Below are 24,368 nucleotides of genomic sequence, written 5' to 3' on the forward strand. Positions count from 1 at the left end.
GGATGATGGGCAGTCATTTCTTTTTTTGCATAGTGCAGAACTCAAATTTACATGTTAAGGCCTAAAACTGCACCGTTTGTTCATTGTCATCAGGATTTGACGTGTTCCTGGCGACCTTTGGGGCTAAATGGAGATCGAGGGGAGGGTAATGCTGAACTTAGTCATTTTTTTTTATGCCTCGTTCACTGTGCACTCACGGGGGACCATGCATGCTTCACTTGTTTTATTGAAAGCTGTTTTTATTTCAGTCCATCAGAAATGGCTAATAGCCAAAGTAAATTATTATTTACTAAATCCAATACATGTGTACGTACAAAAAGTAAACATTTTTGTTAAAAGTTGATATTTAAATGTGATGAGGCATTTTATGTAAGCCTCTCGCTTTTTGTTTATTTTTATGTAAATTGAAACTAATAAGAATCAAGTTGCTTTAATAAATAATGAAAATGTCTAAAATTATTTTTAAAAAATTTTATTAAGTATTATTTTTTTTTACTAAGGCCTTAAGTAGTTTAAATGAGTAATTTTTTTTTATTTAATGCCTTAAGCAGTTTAGTAATGAAAATGTTGCCATTTTATTCATAAATCGATACTTAGGCCAATGGTCCCCCCTCGCCAAACTTTCACAAGAAACACTAGACTAGCTGAAAACATTATCAATAATTTTCCCCACTCTTTATCTGTGCCTAAGCCTAACCATAGATTCCATGATCAAAGCTTCTTTGTTAGAACTGCACGCCTGTGGAATTGTCTTCCGTTTTCCTGCTTTCCAGCTGTCTATAATATGGTTGTCTTCAAGTCCAACGTGAACAAGTTTCTGATGAGCCGTTCCACTTAAGTTAACAAATTTACCGAACTTTCATTACTATCGATTACTATATTGTCCTTTTGACTACTCTACACTCTTTAACCCTTATCCTTGAGTGGCCTATCGGCCTTGATAAGTGGTGACGCTTATGTAAAAAAAAAAAATTATATCCAGGTGAATAACACAGTAGAAGGATAAAGAAAACAGTATGCAAAGATAAAGTATAAATTATGTGATGAACTGCTATTTGGGTCTGATTTTTAAAATTCGCCAAAATAAGCTTATATGTTTGATTATTATTATTAGAAGTAATTATTATTGGAAACAATTTTATTTTTCAAAGTTTCATTTTATTTTTACATCATGATTGGCTTGATTCAATTTTGTTATAGTTGATTATTATTGAAAATCGTTCATTTAATTTTTAGATCATTATTGGAAATGATTTATTTAATTTTTTGATCATTATTGGAAATGATTTATTTAATTTTTAGATCATTATTGAAAATGATTTATTTAATTTTTTTTATCATTATTATAAAAATGATTTATTTAATTTTTAGATCATTATTGAAAATGATTTATTTAATTTTTAGATCATTATTGGAAATGATTTATTTAATTTTTAGATTATTATTGAAAATGATTTATTTAATTTTAAGATCATTATTGGAAATGATTTATTTAATTTTTTGATCATTATTGGAAATGATTTATTTAATTTTTAGATCATTATTGGAAATGATTTATTTAATTTTTTTTATCATTATTATAAAAATGATTTATTTAATTTTTAGATCATTATTGAAAATGATTTATTTAATTTTTAGATCATTATTGGAAATGATTTATTTAATTTTTAGATTATTATTGAAAATGATTTATTTAATTTTAAGATCATTATTGGAAATGATTTATTTAATTTTTAGATTATTATTGAAAATGATTTATTTAATTTTTAGATTATTATTGGAAATGATTGATTTAATTTTTAGATCATTATTGGAAATGATTTATTTAATTTTTAGATCGTTATTGGAAATGATTAATTTAATTTTTAGATCATTATTGAAAATGATTAATTTTTAGATCATTATTGAAAATGACTTATTTAATTTTTAGATCATTATTGAAAATGATTTATTTAAATTTTTTATCATTATTGAAAGTGATTAATTTAATTTTTAGATCATTATTGAAAATGATTTATTTAATTTTTAGATCATTATTGAAAATGATTAATTTAATTTTAAGATCATTATTGAAAATGATTTATTTAATTTTTTTATCATTATTGAAAGTGATTAATTTAATTTTTAGATCATTATTGAAAATGATTAATTTAATTTTAAGATCATTATTGAAAATGATTTATTTAATTTTTTTATCATTATTATAAAAATGATTTATTTAATGTTTAGATCATTATTGAAAATAATTTATTTAATTTTTAGATCATTATTGAAAATGATTAATTTAATTTTTAGATCATTATTGGAAATGATTTATTTAATTTTTAGATCATTATTGAAAATGATTTATTTAATTTTTTTATCATTATTATAAAAATGATTTATTTAATTTTTAGATCATTATTGAAAATGATTTATTTAATTTTTTATCATTATTATAAAAATGATTTATTTAATTTTTAGATCATTATTGAAAATGATTTATTTAATTTTTTATCATTATTATAAAAATGATTTATTTAATTTTTAGATCATTATTGGAAATTATTTATTTAATATTTAGATCATTATTGTAAATGATTTATTTAATTTTTTTTATCATTATTATAAAAATGATTTATTTAATTTTTAGATCATTATTGAAAATGATTAATTTAATTATTAGATCATTATTGAAAATGATTAATTTAATTTTTAGATCATTATTGAAAATGATTTATTTAATTTTTAGATCATTATTGAAAATGATTAATTTAATTTTTTTATCATTATTATAAAAATGATTTATTTAATTTTTAGATCATCATTGAAAATAATTTATTTAATTTTGAGATCATTATTGAAAATGATTTATTTAATTTTTAGATCATTATTGGAAATGATTTATTTAATTTTTAGATCATTATTGAAAATGATTTATTTAATTTTTTATCATTATTATAAAAATGATTTATTTAATTTTTAGATCATTATTGGAAATGATTTATTTAATATTTAGATCATTATTGAAAATGATTTATTTAATTTTTAGATCATTATTGGAAATGATTTATTTAATTTTTTTATCATTATTATAAAAATGATTTATTTAATTTTTAGATCATTATTGAAAATGATTAATTTAATTTTTAGATCATTATTGAAAATGATTTATTTAATTTTTAGATCATTATTGAAAATGATTTATTTAATTTTTAGATCATTATTGGAAATGATTAATTTTTTGATCATTATTATTGAAAATGATTAATTTAATTTTTAGATCATTATTAAAAATGATTTATTTAATTTTTAGATCATTATTGAAAATGATTTATTTAATTTTTAGATCATTATTGAAAATGATTAATTTAATTTTTAGATCATTATTGGAAATGATTAATTTTTAGATCATTATTATAAAAATGATTTATTTAATTTTTAGATTATTATTGGAAATGATTAATTTAATTTTTAGATCATTATTGAAAATGACTTATTTAATATTTAGATCATTATTGAAAATTATTAATGCAATGTTTTGATCATTATTGAAAATGATTAATTTAATTTTTAGATCATTATTATAAAAATGATTTATGTAATTTTTAGATCATTATTGGAAATGATTTATTTAATTTTTAGATCATTATTGTAAATTATTAATGCAATGTTTTGATCATTATTGAAAATGATTTATTTAATTTTTAGATCATTATTGAAAATGATTTATTTAATTTTTTATCATTATTATAAAAATGATTAATTTAATTTTTAGATCATTATTGGAAATGATTTATTTTAATTATCTAACAATTAAATCAGTCTAATATTAATGTTAAAATGATCATCTCTAATAATCTTCTAAAGTAATTAAAAATAAAAGATAATTATGATTGTCATGTTGACTGTATAGTTTATATTAGTCAGAATGTATGATTTTAATTATATATATTTTTGGTCCCCCAACAAAAGGAGGGTGGACCTGCAAATTCACGTTCGTCCGTACTTTTCTCAATAACTACGCCTAGGAATTTTTTTGAAATTTTGCACAAATATTAAATAAGATATGAGTAAAAAGTAACAGTTTTCTGGGAAAACTCCGCCCCTCCCCAGGGGTGCCTTTTGGGTTAAAATTGCTAAAATTAACACTTTTGTGCTTGTCAAAAAAATTGATGAGTTGGATTTTTATAAAAATATTTCATTGACCTGTGGTGAAATGAATAAAGACTGTGAATATGTTAGTTCTAAGTGAATCTACTGGAGGTTGAAGGTTCATTTCTCACTACAAGTGATGCTAAGAATAAAGAAGTTAAGTCATGTTCATGGCTGATGGAACGAGAACAATCTACTCAAGTTAATTGAATAAAAGGTTCATATCGAAATTCTGTAACATTCCCAAAATGTAAAAATAACATGATGAGAACATTAATCCAAATAATGAATCGTTTACAATAGTTGTGTAAATTGAATGCGTTGAATATGTGTCCAGTAAAAACCTATAATAGTTTTCTTGAATGAATTGTCTACAAAATTTACATGTAATCATATACAAAGAGCATTGTTGCATGCTAAATACTGATATTTACAAAAAGATCCACTTTAAATAATTACCATAAAGCAAACTAGAGAAAAAATTCTGATTAAAAAACATTTTTTTTTTTTTACAAAGGAGTCACCACTTATCAAGGCTTGGAAGCCTCTCAAGGATAAGGATTAATAAATATACGGTAGTTAATGGGAAAATTTTGTAGTAATCCAAACAGATTTTGTTTATATTATGTTGTCATATGAAATTACTACGATTTAACCCTAACACTCGCTTCATACCTATTATTGCCATAAGCAAAACATTGTTTTGACTTAAAAATGAAAGGTTGTACTCAGTCACCTTCCATAAAGTGAAGCAAATACAAAGATGCTACCAATTAAGAACAGGTACAAAAAGACAAGCGTTTATTCATGCAATTCTATCTTTTTATTTAGTTATGGAAAGCCTATGATCTTGTACATATCTTACATATAACACATCGTATATCTATCTCTCAACGAAAGTTAGCTATTCTAATAGTTTCTGCCAGAGATAAGGAGTCATCATTTTTCGTCAGATTAGATTAGGTTTCTTTTTTTAATTGATTGCAGAGTAGTTTTTTTTTTTTTTTTTTTTTTTTTTCAATTTACTTTTACCACTGTTGTAGAAAGTCAAAAGTGTTTTTTTTATTTTCTTTCAACTGACTCAACACCTCTGACTTTTGCTGTTTAACATACCAAAACAGAAGGGAATAATGATACTCAGATCCTTTCTAGGAAAAATATTGTGACAAGGCAGCCTGATCATGACAGGCACTTCTGGTGTAGCACCTGCACCTGTAAGGGATGATATTCTATCTCCAAGCAGCAGGTGACAATATTAGACATGCCTTTTCATACAAATTAAAATAATTACAAGAAATTACTGCTATAAAGTTTCAATTTCTCTTTCATCAGAGAATGGGTGTCACATTTAAGCTTGAAATATGATTTTCATTATTCAATTTACAGGTTGAATAAATGCATCCTATCTGAAAAATGTATTTCTTGTTTTCTAAAAAAAATGATCAACTCGACTTTATTGAGAAATCAGAATTGGCTTATTTAGTGGGAATACTAACACTAACTTATCAGACAGACTTGTGTATTCTATAATAGATTAGCTGTTTACAATAAATATATAGCATCTCTTTCTGTTGGGAAGTTGACAAGTTTTTTTTTTTATTGTACAAGTTAAAAGTAGTAGCAACTATCTAAATATGTATGTATTAATTTGCATATTAATTCTTGATTTTGTGTTCAGTCATCTTTCTTTTTATAAGGCTAAGTGTTTTGTATATATTAGAAAAATACCCATTCCAGGGCGAGTAAAATCCATTCCCTGAACAGGAAAGGTTTGCATCAACTTCATTTCTCTTTATGAAGGTTATAATCAAGATATAATAATACTAAACATTATGTATAGAACTCTTATTTGTAATTTTGATCAAAGTTCATTACATTTTAGATAATGTCTAAAATTTAAGCTTAAGAGATCTTAAAAAGAAATTGAAATTCAGTGAAGCTGGGGAAATTCCAGGATTACTTTTTTCATGGAATTTAATTTTGTTGAAAGTATATACAATGAAATATAAGAATTTTACATGATAGTTTCATTTCATAGTAAAACTAACAAAATATTCCTTTTTAGTTTTATTTTGTTTTTTACTCAAAGATGGCATATTGCCACTTGGTTGTAAAGGATTACTATTTGGGATCATGTCTACATGTGATGAGCAAAATGTCTTTTCACATTGCTAGTATTGGGACGATTCCTAAATTTTTTCCGATTCTATGAAAATGTTAATTAACGATTCCAATTCCCGTGGAATTTTTGTTTTGAAATATACCATTATATAATTGAAAGTTTTTGTGTAGCGAAAAAAATTGGTACAGCAAAAAAGTGAAAATACAATTAAGGGAATTTCGAAAACAATTTGATTTTTTTCGTAAAATTTCTTTCATTGAAGATAGAAGTCAAAACAAATATTTTAACCACGAATTAAACATGCACCATGAAATTAATAACAATTAATATCAGGAGTTATTTTATATATTGTCCATGTGTTAAAAAGAAAACTCCCCGCCACCAAAAAAAAAAAATAAATAAAAATAAATCAAAACCACTTTTGTTTCAATAAAAATAGCAGTGAGTACCCGAATGAACCCCGCCCGCCCCCCCCCCCCCCAAAAAAAAAATTAGCCAACCGTATGTGTAATATGCGTTTTTTAATTTTTGTTTTTTGTAAAAGGCACTTTTTTCACTGGCTTTTTCTTTTTTGTAAATAAAGGAAATTTTCGATTTGCTTTTTTTATGGGGGGGGGGGCTGTTTTGATTTGCTTTTTTTTTTTTTTTTTGGAGGAGGGGGCTTTTTCGGTTTGTATTTTTGAGGGGGAGGGCTTTTTTGTTTTTTAAGTGTGGCTGAAGTTTGAATTTGAAGCGGTCAAAGTTTCTGTATAGCCATTTCAAGAATATTAAAAACAAACAAATGGAATTTTTTCAGTTTATTCGTTTTTTTTTTTTTTTGTTTGTTTGAATATTTAAAAAAAACAAAATATTTTTCTATCTACACGGAATTATTTTTTCAAGCTAGAAACTTATTGAGATTACCAAATTATTTTGGTGAAGAGTTTGTTCCGAGTTTTTAGGGGGAGATAACTCGACATCTGTAAAAATTCAATGTTGGAAATAATTCCAATTAAATTAAATATATTATCAATTAAATTGTTATATAAAGTTTATTAAATAACAATTTTAAATAGAACACTTAAAAACAATTCTCTTGCAAGAAACATTAACTAACATACCGCTATTTAGTAAAATCAATTTTCCTTAATGCAATATGCAAATGACGTGGCCTCTTAATTGTATATTTTGCAAGAATCATACTATATATAGAAATAAATGAAAGAGTAAAATAGTGGACCTTTTGTATATATATTAATCAAATTGTGAACAAACAAACAAATGAACGGACAGGAATATAAATTTTTATATATATATATAGTATCAATAAAGGTGAAACTGCATAGCTTATTTCACCATTATATCTTAATTTGTTTCAGTTTGTGCCTATCTGTTACACCTATGCATTGTATTGCCTCCTATAAACTTAAAGTTCCTTTATAAACATTTATTTTGCCGTGGATCTGTATTATGAATGAATAATGACTATGCCTCACAGTCACCCCATCAGATAATAATAGAAATAATAAATACTAGCAGTTCAACCTGGCTTTGCTCAGGTCCTATGTACTGTTCATAACTTTATGTGCAAATGTATATATATAATATATATATATATATATATATATATATATAATCTATATATTAAAAAGTTTAGACTCATGTCCAGGTAACCTACATTTAAAATTTCAAGTGTTTAGACCCAAAATTGACGGAGGAGTTTGGTAGAGTCTGCAAAAGTCAACTCCTTCAACTTTGACCTCTTCGCAGCCAAATTTTCGCCCCAAAACTGATTAAAAAGCTTGCAGCATGTCTGAATACCCTTTATGTAAAATTTCAAAAATTTAGACCCAAAATTGGCTGGATAGTTTGCTAAGGTCAAATCTTTCAAACTTTGACCACTTGGCAACCAAATTTTCAGCCAAAAACAGATTAAAAAGCTTGCCCTATGTGTGAATATACTTTATGTAAAATTTCAAATATTTAGGCCAAAAATTGGCTGAGTAATTTGGTAGAGACCGCAGAGGTCAATTTTTAAAAAACTTTGACTCCAATTTTGACCCCTTAACCTTTATTGTTTTGGGCTCAAATCAAATTAAAAAGTTTGATCCATGTCCAAATAACCTACATCTATAATTTCAAGTGTTTAGACCAAAAATTAGTGGAGGAGTTTGATAAAAATTTTCAAAGGTCAAATCGTTGAACTTTGACACCTTGACAGCCAAATTTCTGGCCAAAAACTGATTTAAAAAGATTTTCCCAAATCTCAATACCCCTTATGTCAAATCTCAAGTCTGTAGATTGAAAATTGACAGAGTAGTTTGGTAGAGAAATGTACACACACAGACACACAATTTCACTTTTATAGATATATAGATTGTATTATGAAAAATTTGTAATTTTAATAATAGTAATGATAATGTAACAACAATAATTAAAAATAAAATAATTATGTACTCTTTTAGGATGAAATTAACTTTTAATGCCCCATAAACTATACAGATACTTATAACTGCCTTGTTAAACATAAGTCAGTTCGTTTGTTTTTTGATTCATATTTTATTCATTTTTTTTTATTGCCACCCAAATTTACCTTTTTATTTTTATGAACTAATAGAGTGAATAATGGCTATGTCTTGCCCCATCATTCATTTTCCAGCATAAAAATCATAAAAGAAGGCTTGTTCATTAGTAAAACAAAATAAAAATAACAATTAAATATTAGTAATTGTAGCAGTAGTAATAATAATAATATTACTAATAGCAAAAAGCAGAAAGAAAAACTACTTTAACTACTGCTTTGCTATGGCAACATTTTGTGAACTGTTGTAGTATTAACAGGAGATCCAGCAATCCAAGCATGTTAGCAGGTGCTGACTGGGAAAAAATGTTATGCAAAACATATAAGATATAATACAGTAAAAAAAATTTGTTTAAATTGTATAGTATTTTTCAGTATAATTGAATGGAATATCAATTAGTGATTGTGTTAATGTTTCAGAGAGCAACATGCTAGTAATTTTGTGATTCACTTGAAGTGTTAATCTGATATTCCATAGAATAGTTTGTTTCAGTCCTGTCTGCCTATTAAAATTGATACATAAACAAAACAACATTAAGTATTTCAATGTACTTGATGTGACTAGGAAATCCCGTTTTTTTTTTTTTTACATAAATCATAAGAATTGGAAAATGTTAAAAGAAATTAAATAAGAAAAGATAAAGATTGGTTGTATTGACGTCAAAGACCGCTCTTTGAAGGTCAGTTTGTTATTTGTTTATTTTGGAAATCGAGAATCTGAAATAAAATATTTGGAAGAGCCAATTAAAACATTCTTATCAATCAATAAAAGATAGTATAGTTGAAAGGAGCATTCCATATTTAGGTTTAAAATGTAGAGTAGATTACAGACAATAGCAAGATCGGAAAATATGAAATAATAATGGTGCTATGACAAAATAGTAATCCTATGAATAGGTATCACAAACTAGACATGAATTTAGCAGATGAGCATATATATAAATATAGTGAAATTCTCTTCAATTTCAATTTGTGATAACTCATTTAATTTTTAGGTTATTTTCATAAAATGTGGATATTATGGAAATAAAATGTAATCTTTTCTCTTTATAAATATGCAAATTTTTTTCTTGTCATTAGTGTCTTTTCCTGATTCAAGTTATTTTCAGCAACAAGCGATTTATTTATAATGTCACTTTTTCAACTTATTCTGCATGATATTGTTTGTCTGCATATAAAAACAACTCCATCTTAAAGAAAAAGGGCCACTCATCAATATTTTAGGCTTAATATATTGTCCTTCACAAAATAATCCAAGTTGAAAATTAAATTTTTACTTTATTATCTATGTTTTCTTTTGTTTTTATAGGGTTAGAATTTGAGGAGTTTTGTTATTAATTAAAAAAATGAGTGTAGTTTCTACTGTGCTATATCATATTAAGAAAGTTCAATTCAATTGGGGTTTCTCAATGCCTTATTAGTGAGTAATTGTTACAGCTTTACCTTATAATCTAGGAAAAAAAAATTCTTTATTTCTTTTTTCTCCCCTACTTTCCCTCTCTGCTCTGCTCTAACCAAAATTGTCAACCTATTCCATAAATCCCACAACTTCATCATGAAAAGTCTCCAGAAAAAATACAAAATTAAACCCAAAACTCTGACATTCAATTTAGACCCCCACCACCATGTTTCCTTCTCCAACATCAGGGGTCTACATTCCAACCTTCCAGAGGTTGAAACCCAATTACAGGTAACCAAACCAGACCTATTTTTCTGAGTCGAAATTGGCATTGGACTGACTATTTCCCTGGATGAGTTTGTAATTAAAGGATACTCCAACTTGATATCCAAATCTGATCCTCAAGATCACCATGAACATATGTGCCTACATTAGAGATAGTTTTCCATGTGGTAGAGACATCTTAAGACAAAACCCTAAATTACCCTGTGTGTGCTTCCAGGTTCCACTTGCTCACACCACTGCATTCATATTTGCCCTCTATCACCTCCACAACAGCGGCATTATTATGTTTAAAAGCATATCTGATAAAATTGACCACATCTTGTCTTCTCATTCTTCGGCTAACATTCACATCTGTGGAGACTTCAATGTTCACAATATGAAATGGTTAGCCCACTCAAACAAGACAGATGATGAGGGGAGGTTCTGACACAATTTCTCCATTGCTTATGACTTAGATTGTTCACGAACCTATCCGTGTGCCCGACACTGATGGTCAGTAAGCAAGTCTCCTAGACCTTTTCCTCACAACTATATTCATCCTCTGTTCTGTCTCCACTGGGATCTTCCAACCACTCAGTTGTTTCAGTTAAGATAAAAATGAAATGTAGAATGTCCTCAGACGTATCTGTCCATCATACAGTATATTGATACTCTATGGCTGACTGGGATAGCTTCCATAGATTTATCTCAGATCTACCTCTGCATTCCATGTTTAAAAAGAATGTTTCCCATGTCAATATTATCGGCAAAAACAGAATTGTTTGAAAAATATATCTGTTTCGTCTTCAGCCAGTGAAAAAAAGGATCCTTCTAAACTGAGGCAATTAAAAATTTTTATCTCAATTCAGAGTGCCCATTTTTTATACTGCTAGATGTTCTCACGTTAACAACTGACCCTGTGTCTATGCCCTCGTAGTGAGGCAAGTAAATACGGACACACAATGAGTATTTTATTTACCTCTTTTACAGGTTAGGGTTGGACACAAGATCAGGTGTGATTTTGAAAAGTCAATGCACTAGGATTAACACGCTCTAATCAATTTTTTTGATTTCAATTGCTACTCAAGACTATAAATTTTAGGCATTCACTGGACAAAGCGGGGGAGGGCAGAGCGGTAGCTCTAGATATATCTAAGGCTTTTGACAGGGTATGGCATGAGGGTCTCCTCAGGAAAATTAGATCATACGGTATCACTGGTAGAATACTTAACATAATTAAATCCTTCTTAGATAAGAGAAAAATCCAGGTTGTCCTTGACGGTCGTACATCTAAACAATATGATATAAATTGCGGGGGTTCCCCAGGGTTCTATCCTTGGACCTCTATTGTTCCTGATATTCATAAATGACCTCCCCGACAAAATTGCCTCTGAGATGGGTATATATGCTAATGACACTACACTCTATGGCAGGCACGACAGGAAGATGAATGAGCACATTTCTAAAGAAATGGCAGAAACACTAGAGGAAGACCTCCAATCTGTGGTGGAATGGGGACAAAAGTGGTTGGTCGCATTCAATGCTGCCAAGACTAAACTAGTTTCATTCAATAATTACAAGAAACCCTTTCTACCACCTATAGCAATGGCCAACGACTCTTTATCTGAGAGTACATCTTTCAAACTCCTTGGCCTAACGTTCACAGGAAACATGAGTTGGAACAATTACATTGAAGGCATTGCCAGGGCCGCTGCAAGAAAGGTGGGCTCTCTCTACCGTGCTAGACAACTACTAACACCCGAAAGTATCCTGTACCTCTATAAGGCCACCATTCGCCCATGTATGGAGTATTGCTGTCACATCTGCTACTAGTCTCTCGCTCCTTGACAAGGTTCAAAAGAGAGTCGCAAACCTGATAGGCCCTGAACTGGCATCTAAGCTTCAGCCTCTGTCCCATCGACGAAATGTTGCATCCCTCTGCCTTTTCTACAAGTATTTTAGTGGTGAATGCTCTGACGAACTGCAATCACTTGTGCCCCCACGACGTGAGCACCCTCGACAAACCCAACAGGCTGCTAAATCCCACCCCCACACTGTAGAGATCCCTAGATGTAAAAGATCTTTTTACTCCAATAGTTTCTTCCCCAGAACCGCTAGACTCTGGAATTCCATTCCAGGTCCCTGCTTCCCCAACAGTACTGACGCGCAGAAGTTCAAGTGTAACGTGAACCGACATCTTGCTGCCCAAATCCCTAAATAGTACCCCAGTAGTTGTTGCCCCTGATAGTAGCCCCCTGCACCAAAGTGGCAATTTGCCTTGTTTGGGGTGAAAATGTAATAAAAAAATTTAAAAAAAAAAAAGAAAAAAAAAAAAAGGCATTTTCTAGAATGAAAATCTTGTAATGAATTTTGATTCAAATTAGAATAAGGATTCAAGACATAGGTTTAGTATCATTATATTTTGATTTTAATATTTGTAAGGAGACATAGAAGTATGGAAAAACTGTTTTGTTTGAGGGAATTCATTTTATTTGTTCTATTGAGTATTTTCATTTAAATTTTATTCATTTCTTGTAATTTTGTATATTTATTTCAGTATTTGATATGTTCATCTAGTAAACCTTAATAATTCTTTTCATTTTTAAAATATTTTTAGTAACAATGAATCGTCACCAGTTAACCCGGTCTGTTATTTACCATGGCAATGCATTGGTTGACCATTTGATTTATGAACGACAGAATTTTGAAAGGAGTCTTATTTGCTCACCTGACAGAGACCAGATACGAAGTAGGGCTGAAATAAGGTAAATTTCTTTCTCATTCATTGCTTCATTAATGATTTTTTTTATACCTTTTTCTACTCTAATGAATATTTTGGGTAAAGTTGTTGAATGGCTAATTTAATATGTAATTGGACAAAAAGAAGGTAAAGAACACCTTCTTGCATTTGTTGAAGTGAAATTTATCTTTTACCATGTTTCAATTTTATTGAAGTATAAAGTAATGAAAAAATTACTTGACATTTATCTTATTGGATTTTCAAACTCAAAACTAGTCTAAACTAATAGCATTTAAAGCTGACAAATGAAACTATTTCTTACTAGTCAGTTTTCATGTGTCATTGTTGTACTGGAATATATGTCTTTCCTATTTTATTCTCCCATATCAGCTTGGAAATTTAAAAATAATATGATGACCCCCTCATTTTCTCTTTCATCTTTTTCTCTGTCTTCTATTTCTTTCCTTCTCCCATGTCATCTTATATAAATGATTTTGCCTGTCTATCAGTTATAATTTTTTAAATTACTGAATTTGTCTCATTTCTAAATATTAGAAATCTTAAATACTTTTTATAATTGAAAATATTGTACGAATAGTAAATAATAAATTCCCAACAAATAAAGTGGATGCCACAACCAGAAATTGAAACTGGAACCTTGATACCTTTAGTCTGATGTTCTATCAATTAATCTATTTCAACTTTCTTATAAATAGAGCTTAAAACATTATCATGACAAAATAATTATAGCTTTGATGTGATGACATAGATGTATGGTTTATGTCATGTTTCAAAACATGAATTCCAACGTAAGTAACAATAAAAGTCAATAAATAAATGGTTAAACATTATCAATAGCATTGGAAATTATTTTAATTGTTTAGAACAATTTATTTTTGTTTAATAACTATCTATTGGTATTCAAAACAATTTATTTTTTGTTTTATAACTATCTATTGATGTTTAAAACAATTTATATCATAATTTGGGACTGTATGACCTATGGTTGTATTTTTAAAACTAAAATTAGAAAATATATTTGTCACTGATTTCTGACAAAGTGAAATTAATAAATGTGAATGTTCAACAGCTAATACTTATTAAATTCTATTATATGACATAATATTTTGAAATACTGTATATATATATATATATATATATATATATATATTAATCTCCAAACACCCATAGGTATTCCTCATTTGTATATTAATATAATAAAGAGCTTCTAATATATTAATATTCTGTCGAATTTGTATTGCCAAAATGGTTCTTTTATATATGTAACAATACTATTATAATTATTGATAAAATTAAAGCGATTTAATAAAAAAAAAAAAAACATTTAAGAGATAATTTACACGAAAAGTTCAAATTTAAATTTCCAGCATTTGTAAAATCTCTGATGTCACTGGATGCTAAGACCAGATACTACATTTTGAATTATTTATGAAGAAAATATAAACATTTACATTCAAAACAAATCAGGCACACAGCCATCAAAAGTATTGCTGATCATCTTTAGTCAGAAGTTATAAAAATATCTATTCTACTTCTAACTAGAATTTTCTCAGTCACCACAATACCATATTTACTCTAAAAGTCTATCCTACTTAAGATGTCTTCAAAGATGTTGGAAATTTTATTTTTGTAAATATATTTATGTACATAGATTTCATTGGAATAAGCGGGAACTCAACTAGCTAAGAGATTAAACTTACTCGAAAGGCTGGAGTCCAACCAGACCAGAAAGTGCATGCACCATACTCAGGCAGGAAACACATACTCATACTTGACTCATTTTTGTACACACAAGCTACTTGTATTCATGTTTTTTCAAAATACCAAGGAATGTAATCTTTTCCTACTACATCTAATTGTTACCTTCGGTGCTTGAAGACAATATTAATGTCTTAGGTTTCTATCAGACGCAATGTTAACACCATCATTTGCACTACGACCAAGATTGCGAGAAGCATTCATCTCTCCCTGTCGTACACCGGTCTGATGTTATCAATTATATTTAGTAGCAAGGATGCTTAGGGTTGATACAAGTCATCACTTTGTTGACATACATCTGGAACTGTCAGAGTTTGAACCATTGAAAAAAAGCACGGCATTTCTTTTTTGCAGCAGGGATGCTTACGCAAGTCCTCTGTGTTGTGTGCCATTAAGAGATAACATGTTCTGGTTGCCAGGTTACAGAATTATTACGATGACTCTTATCTGGTATCCAACTTCATTCAAAGTAAATCTCTTCCTCTGATCATCCAAACTGCTCGACAAATGGATCCTCAGCTGGCCACCGAAACTCTTTGAAATTCCTTTCTAGAAGGCCGAGAAGTTCACTGCACCTAGCAAGCTTTTTGAGCATGGCTGAACATTTTGAATAACTGAGATTTTTCCCTCAGCCTACGATGGCCCTCAACTAAGGGGTCGAGCATAAAATTGGGAAAGGTGCTCTTAATCATGGGATTCTATGCAAATTTCTCTGTCAAGGTTCAACTTGGGAAAGCTCTCTTGGTGTGTTGATGACATGTCAAGCATTCTAAAACCTTCCTCACACGGATGTTAATGCAGATCTGTCTGCAAGTTTAGTGCTTCCAATTATCCCAGACAAGCAAAGACAGAAGGTGCCAAAAGGTCTTCTGGCAGTTTGCAGACAGAAGTAGTATGGCCAGTTGGTGAAGGAGAGTTTACTTCAAAGCCAAGTTTTAACCAGCAGTTAAACCTTTGACTGTACCATCAACCAGTTTCTCTCTAGCTGGAAATTCATTCTAAATCACTCAGCGAGGATTCAAATTGGGTCATCCAACCAGCAGAAAGGAAACGGAAATGTAGGCTGATCTACTTGCTGTGGTTAATTTTGGCCCCTATTATTCTGATGAAATGTATGAGCATCTGTCACCATATCGATGTCTTGGAAACTCAATACAAAGACACACCAAGTGAAACTCTTCCAATTAATGATAGTACTACATTGGTAAAAAAAAAAAAAAAATTTTTCACCCAGGGGTAAGACAGCCACAATTCGCCCAAAAAATTAACTGTGAAAGAAAAACACTGTAAACCTACAAGGACAACCACATCAACCTGGAATGATCCCCATACACTTCCACAGAAGAAAAAAAGAATACCCAGAAAGCCAAGGTATGTGACAATATCCTCTGCTCTTTTTTAACCCTGTTAAAATTGTTGGTTAAATAATTGCTAAAAATTATTGGTAGATAGAGCTTTTCCTTAAACTGTCTGCTACTTATGTATATATATAAAACAAAATGAATAACATCAGTCAGCTCCATTAAATAGAGTACTCTCAGGTAGATTCAAGATCTTAACTTCTACTTCGGTAACCATCCAATTTAAGACTATGGCCACCTCTGAAAAATAAAGCTAACAGATCTAAAGCTAGTAAGCCTGGCATAAGATTTTTCAGACAGTCTAAGTTCAGAAAATATCTCAACGACTATTCAAATATCACGAGTAAAAAAATACTCAATTAATGGCACAGCATGACAAGTTACAAATTCCATTGATATTGCTAAAGCTTTAATTAAATTAAAGCAGGATGAAAGTGAAGTACTTGAAAACTTAGCAATGAGGATCAAATGACTTGCTAAATAAGCATTTGGGAGACAAAAAAAAAAGCTATCCTAGATGATAGCTTATTAATTGGCATACACTGGCAGCAGATCCAGGAAGAGGAGGAGGAATATTAGATTAAGGCTATTCAAAACTGGATCCTGCAGTGGGAAATGGTTGGAGAAGAGCTACGGTTGCTTCAGCTGTAGCAAATTTATCGAAGCTGTAAAGAGTAAGTTTTGTGGGTACATTTCGGCAAGATCAAAGAGACCGCAGTGAACACATTTTACCCACAATAGACTAAAACGAGACTGCCTATGGATGAATAAGCAAATGGCATCACGCCAGGAAAAGGAAAGATTAAAGTACCCTTGAAAATCCACTCATTATCACTGGCTTAATCAGAAGCATGGTACAGTCAAGTCCTCAAAGAAGAAGGGAAATATGAATTCCATGGATGTCAGGAAAATGGTAGAAGTGATCTGAAACGGGCTTATTGAAAAAAAATTATATAAACCAAAGAAAACTTGAAGTAGGAGGTATAAACATCTCAACTAGGGCTCCAAAAAGGGGTACATAATGAAAATCAGCGGTAGACAGAGGTACTAATCGACATTGGATCAGAGATTTTGCTTTTAAAACCATCAGTTTTTAATGGGTTGAAAATGAAAAAAGGGGAATTGACAGATTCTAACCTAGCAGTGACCCTAGCAAATCCTTAGAGTGAGGAAAATAAAAATTTTGTTAAGACTGTATATCACTTCAGAGTTAGATCAGGAATTGATATTCGGCTGGTTAAAAAAGAACCAAGCCCAAATAATGTTTTACCCTAACCAATTAAAGTTAAGAGAGTGAATATACCACTTGGTTGTAAAATCAGTTGTTAAATCGACAAATCGTCAACTGCACATATACTGTTAAATCATTTTCTAACAAACAACTAAAAAAAACATCCACTTTCTTGATATCAGATTCCACTCCAAAAAGGCATTTAATGATAGAGGCAATAAATGTGCCTACCTATACCTGTCGCAGATGCCTATGAGCTGTAAGAACCTGAGAGACATTATCACTACTCCACAAGACTTTTAGGCTAAAGATGGACTTAAAAGGACCAATCACTCTCAAACACAGATAGAAAATCTAGGAAAATTCCAATTAAAATGATTCCCAAAATTACTCCCCTTCTCACATACACAATATAAAATAACTAATAGTAAAAAAAAACTTTTTTAAATGGCCAACCAATACATGTAAAATTTCCCCCGGGGAAGGGGAGATCACCAGCCAGACACTCACCAAGACTGAAAAAAAATTAAAATGAAATAATAAAATCGAAAAGTAAACGACTATTACTTGTGACACAAGAAAAGGAAAACTGCAGCAATTATATCTTTGTGAAAAGGTGAAAAGATAAGAAATGCCAACATTTGCTAATTAAGGCAAAAGTCAAAAGGGGGTGGGGGACGAGTGTGGTACAATGTTGCAACTAAATTTCCTCACATTAAAGATTAATCTTGTGCCTTACTTGCTCTCATGAGGAGACAAGTAAATTGAAACAATTGTGTTATCACTATTTTCAAGTGTGTTCTCAATCAACTTTGCCACTGACTGAATTTGGCAAGTTGTTGATAATTTGTTCTGTTGTAATGAGATTATATTCTTTTTTTTTCTGTTGTGTTTGTGTGGGGAACGAGGGGGGTCAGTGTAGTATCTGTTCTGTTGTCATAATGCATTACTTTCTCCTTTTATGTTGGATATTCCCAAGAAGTATTACCACCTCTTTTTTGGAGTTGTTAGTATCAGTCCTGTTATGATTATATCGTACCAGGCATTACCCCCTCCATGATGGGGGGGGGGGTCAATGGAGAATATATTTGTTCATACTTTCATCAAGATATCATACCTCTAGCCATTACCACCTCCTTTTATATGGATGAATTCCCCCAGAGCTTTACCTTCTCCTGTAGATATAGTGTAGTATATTTTCATTTGTAATGATAGATACCTCCCAGGCCTTATCTTCACTTGTGCAGGTGGGGGCAGTATACTATATGTTCATTCCTCATGGTAAAATTTTTCCAGGGTTACCTTCTTTGTGTGTGTGGAGGGAGTAATGTATCTATTCTATTGACACAATGTCATCCTCCCAGACATTAATTCTTCTTTTTGCGAGGGAGCGAGTAGTGTAGTATATGTTTGTTCATCGGGATACCATGCTCTTAGGTATTACCTCCTCTTTTGAGGGTCAGTGTAATATATGTTCGTTCACCATGTTACCATCCTCCCAGTAGAAATGTGATTAGAGGGAGGATATATTTGATAGTTTGATACTAAAGATAAAATATTAAAATTTTCACCGTATGCGTTATTTGCTTGTCTTGTTTTAGTATATCCAATTTTTACATTTAAGACATCGTCTATCTATGAAATCAACTGAATTGGATTTTTCATATTAGACGTAGGTATCGCTACATCTAACAACCAATGTTTATTATTCTGCCTTGCATTATGTTCTTTTGCAACTTTTATCTGATTTTTTTGCAGAAGATGGCCATTACAATCACTCTAACAGGTTATACTGCTTATGTCATTAATAAAACAGTATCCATCTAACTTCCACAGCTTGAATATTAAACTCTGTTCATTTGTTATTTCTATTATCATAACAGATGATACAATAATTGTTTTCAACAAAACTTCTTTGCAATGTTGTTTTTTTGCATACAAAACTGTTCAAATCAGAAATAATTTTCCCATTACATAATGCAATACAAAACATAGTTTTTGATGAATAATTCTTTTCAATTATGTAAGGGAAAACTAAATATGCTCTCACAAATACAAAGTTATTCATGTACACATATTTTAAATAAAATATTTCAAAACACAATTTCTTGTGAGCAAAGATCATTATTTATGCTTAAAAAATTTAACAATGGAACAAATTGTTGTTAATTCTGCTTTCTTACAACTCAGTTTTTCTTGGCCAATGAATATCAAAATATTAAATAACTTGTTTCCTGTCATAGCAATTAGGACCTTTGGATAAGTAGCGAAGGGAAACCCTGGATGGAGGGGGTTGAATGAAACTACATGATTTTCACCAGATTGGGTCTATGTCACCGATCCTGTGGAACTGGCAGCATACACTATAGTTAATTGTAGTGAAGAGGACAATGTGTCTGTGTTTACCTGTTGCTCACTCTCTTTTACTTTTGTGTTTAACGTTTTCTGTTCTGCTTAAATAAGATCTTTAAAACTAAGCAACAAGAAATTGCATGGTTTTTATTGACAGCCTCACTTACAACGATGATGACAACAATCTCAGCGATGACTACAGTGCTGCGGGTGGAAGGATCAGTTCATACACATTTGTCAACAATTTAGATTACAACCAAAAGGACATGAGTATATCGCAATTTATATATTTAATAATAAGACATAATGTTACACTTGGGTGATGACAGGTCACCCTGCTAAGATATATATATGGTCAATAAATATATTATTGAAAAAGAGACTCACGGTGAGATCCCAGTGAAACATGGTCTCCAAACACTTTTGCTTTGCAATAGGTTCAACATAATAACTGTGACACGATCAGCTTTGCATCAGCAAACTAAAGAAAAGAATCCCTTCAGCTGTACTTTATCAGAAGTTTCGCATCGGTGGGATTTTGGATGCTCTTCATTTCAGATGGTTTGACCATGTCCAGTGTGCCACCTCCTGTATCAGCTCCGTAACATGCATAGAATACTCCAAGCATGAGTGCGTGGAATATCAAGGAAAACCTGAGTGCATACAAAGTGCCTTGATTGCATGCAACATGACTGGCATCAACCTCATAAATAGGATCACGTAAAGAGCAGGTGTGATACGTTATCTATCTCTGAGTTTTGGATACTGGCAGCACCTTACATACCAAAACTGGATGGTGAGGATGACTTTCTCCTTTCAGTCATTTTTTGTTTTTCTAAATAATTTTTTGTTTTCATTTAATATGTTTTTAATTGCAGTATTTTTAATATTGAATGTTTGAACAAACATTTGTGTCATTGATATTTTATATTGATTTAATTTTTTTGTTCCAGGGACCGTGTATTTACAAACAGTATTCAACGCTTCATTGCTAGAAAAGCCGATCTACTCTTTAGTAATGAAGAAGAAGAACAACAAAATTCGTTACAGGCTCCTCAGATTTACGATCCTGGAGACGGTGAGATTTTTTTTTAAATTCAAAACAAATTGTTACATAATCTATTTTATACATGCGACTTGGATATATATTTTATACATGCTGCTTGTGAATTTCATTCTCCCATGGAACTTCCTTCTTTGGAAGAAGTAGGTTAAAACAGCATAGGGTCAGTGCTGTTTCCAATCTATTCTATACTTCAAATACGTCAGATACATTCATACAATCATACATGAAGTATTTATAGAACTTGTAAAATATTACTGCTGATAGAGACAATTAGATGGTGTGTACTGCATGAGACAATTACTTTGTAAAATATGTTAACATATCAATGACTCTTATCAACATGCAAGACCCAGAATTTATAATATGTGAGATAATTAGATGATCTGTGTATGAGTTTTTGTGCTGAGACAATTATATGATTTATTTCAGAACTTATCTATAATAGACATTCATATGATGTATAAAATGTGAACCTTTCATATCACCTACAACAGTAACATGTGAAACGTATGAGCCATATTAGCACAAGACCTAGATATCTTTTTCATATGCGAGACATTCATATGATGTATAATCTCTGTGGAAAGTCTTGTATACAAAAGAAAATAAGATCTATATTCGTTTTGAAAAGATCATTTAATTAAATCTTTTTTTTTTTTCATTTTATTCAGTGTAAAGTTTCAACAATCAAAGGGGCCTCTTCTTGGGACTAACATTTAATCTCTATATGAGATACATCTGTGTTCCTTCAAAGTTCTTCTCAAACAAGAATCCATCTAGTTTGTTGGAATATTCAGTTTGGTATTGTTACTAGAGGCAACATCAACTGGAGAAGGTGGGCCATTCCTCGTATAAGCCAATTTGGCCTTCAAATACTATGTTAGTAGACAAGGTGCATTTTTCATTGTTGATTGTTATGGGCTTGTGATATTATTGTTACATAAATTTTTTTTTAAATTCAATATCATTTTCGCAAATATTGAAATACATTTTTTTATTCTTTGTCAGGTTATTATTCCATCTTGCCTCCATTAGAGACATTCATGGGAATATCTCCAGATGATTGTAAAAACCATTTTTATGATGTAAGTTCTTTTTTGATTTGTAAAATATTTGTTTCTATAGTTGTTTTTCAGTAAGGATATTAGAATTGATTCTGAAATGCTCGCTGAAAATAAGTTTTATATTATTTTTGTTTTCCCAGTATGTTTGATATGCTTTTGTTTATCTCTATTATATATGAGAGTTAGTTTGTTTCACATATAGATAAAATACAACCTATAAACTCAATATTTTATTCTGATTCTTCAGTTTCATTTGTGGAAATTCTGCATATGTTCTTTACAACAACAAAATTGTATTTTTATTCAATCTCTATTAAATAAAATTGTGTCCTACTTGGAATTATTTTACAATAGTGTGTCATCTTTCAGTAATGATCAATCAGTAAAAGGTCATGCAGATACTCTCCTCAAGGCCATCCTACAAAGAGGATGCTGCATTATAAACTAAAGAAAATTGTAAAGTGTCTTCCCAAACAATACTAAATTTTCTTTTGGAAGGCATTCTATCCAGATAGGATGTAGTGGAGTTGATCATTCACTAGATTCGCATTTGTATGCTTCCAGCAATCTTGTAGGGTGGTGGAGAAATTTCAAATTTCAGTATCAACATTTTTTTATTTATAAATGGTATCCATCTACTTAAATAAATGACAGACTTGCAGCATTGAATCTTTGCCCAACTTGACTGAAACATATGTCCCATTATAGAGTCCGTTGGCTGAAAACCCTAAAGGAACCCAACCAGCCAGAGAGGCACACTGGCTAGAACTGCCTGGGTAACTCTCACCAAACCTAATTCCTCTGTAGCTCTCTCAAAAATCAACCGCTTCTCAGATGTTAAAGTCCTAGTTTTCCTCTCCTCTTCTTCCAGGAGAGCTGGGGCTATGACCACCTTTCTTATTTTCTTGGGATCTCTTCACCCTTGGCTGGTTCTGGCCCTTTGTTAGTGGTCATTGTTTGCCCTAGGGTTAGCTGCATATGTTTACACTGTCATTTGTCATCAATTCAATCACTATAAAGCAAAAAAAAATTGGATGATGTCAACTTCAATTCAGTTCAACACATGGAAATTTGAGATACCAGATAAATTCAAGAAAACCATGAGGAAACATCTAATACAAGTAATGATCATTAAACTTTCTTTAACGTAACTAATGGACTATCAATTGATATAGTATTACAAGTGTATACTGTATTTTCGTGGACATCGGCAATATTACATACCTAATGTGCTTCAATAAGTCATATCTTTTTTATTTGTGGGTTAATTTTTAAAAGAATTATATTGATGGAAAGAGAATAGAATAAGGATTCCAATGATGTTAATTTATTTTTCTTTTATGCGGTCAATGTTTTTATTTTCCAAGTTAAAAATGAAAAAACGGTAAAAAATGACGACAGCAAAAATTACACATGTACTAAAATCATTAAAAAAAACAACAAAATGTACTAAGTACATGTGTTTCTGTTATTGTATCGGTATTTATAACTTCTTACTTGTGTCTTTTAGTGGTAAAAAAACAAATATATAACAAATAAAAGGCACTTGTGCTACCATGCTGAAATAATAACATCTATATATCTATAAAAGTGAAAGTGTCTGTCTGTGTGTGTGTCTATGTGTGTACATTTCCCTATGCAATAACTCTGTCAATTTTCAGTCTACACACTCGAAATTTGATATACAGGGTACTGAGATTTGGGAAAATCGATGTGATCGGTTTTCGGCCAGAAATTTGGCGATTAAGGGGTCAAAGTTCAACGATTTTACCTTTGAGAACTCTACCAAACTCCGACAATTTTGGGTCTAAGCACTTGAAATTTTAAATATAGGTTCCTTGGACATGGATCTAACTTAATAACTTGATTTGAGCCAAAAACAATAAATTTTAAGGGGTCAAAGTTTTAAAAAATTGATCGCTTTTTTCTTTTTTTTTTTCTTTTTTTTTTCTTTTTTTTTTTTTTTTTGCTCAACATACACCTCCAAATACCCGCGCAACGCCAGGCACCCATGTATATCTATAAAAGTGAATGTGTGTGTGTGTGTGTACGTACATTTCCCTATGCAATAACTCTGTCAATTTAAAGTCTACAGACTCGAAATTTGATATACAGGGTATTGAGATTTGGGAAAATCTTCGTGATCGGTTTTTGGCCAGAAATTTGTCTGCTAAGGAGTCAAAGTTCAACGATTTGACCTTTGAGAACTCTACCAAACTTCTCCGACAATTTTGGGCCTAAACACTTGAAATTTTAGATATAGATTCCTTTGACATGGATCTACCTTAATAACTTG

At 30.4% G+C, this 24,368-nt stretch overlaps 1 protein-coding gene across 3 annotated transcripts in view; it reads left to right on the forward strand.

Moving 5' to 3' along the window:
• LOC145297680 (uncharacterized) overlaps positions 1-24,368 on the forward strand; it is a 156,498-nt gene that overhangs the window by 91,425 nt on the left and 40,705 nt on the right. For all 3 annotated transcript variants that reach the window (XM_080143871.1, XM_080143872.1, XM_080143874.1), the window contains exons 2-4: positions 13,097-13,244; positions 20,896-21,020; positions 22,017-22,093. In XM_080143871.1, coding sequence (XP_079999997.1) covers positions 13,097-13,244; positions 20,896-21,020; positions 22,017-22,093 — 350 coding nt within the window. The remainder of the gene's footprint in view (positions 1-13,096; positions 13,245-20,895; positions 21,021-22,016; positions 22,094-24,368) is intronic.

The sequence above is a fragment of the Euprymna scolopes genome, chromosome 18 (genome assembly GCF_053919585.1).
Source record: "Euprymna scolopes isolate OS-2025 chromosome 18, ASM5391958v1, whole genome shotgun sequence".
Classification (NCBI taxonomy): Eukaryota; Metazoa; Mollusca; class Cephalopoda; order Sepiida; family Sepiolidae; genus Euprymna; species Euprymna scolopes.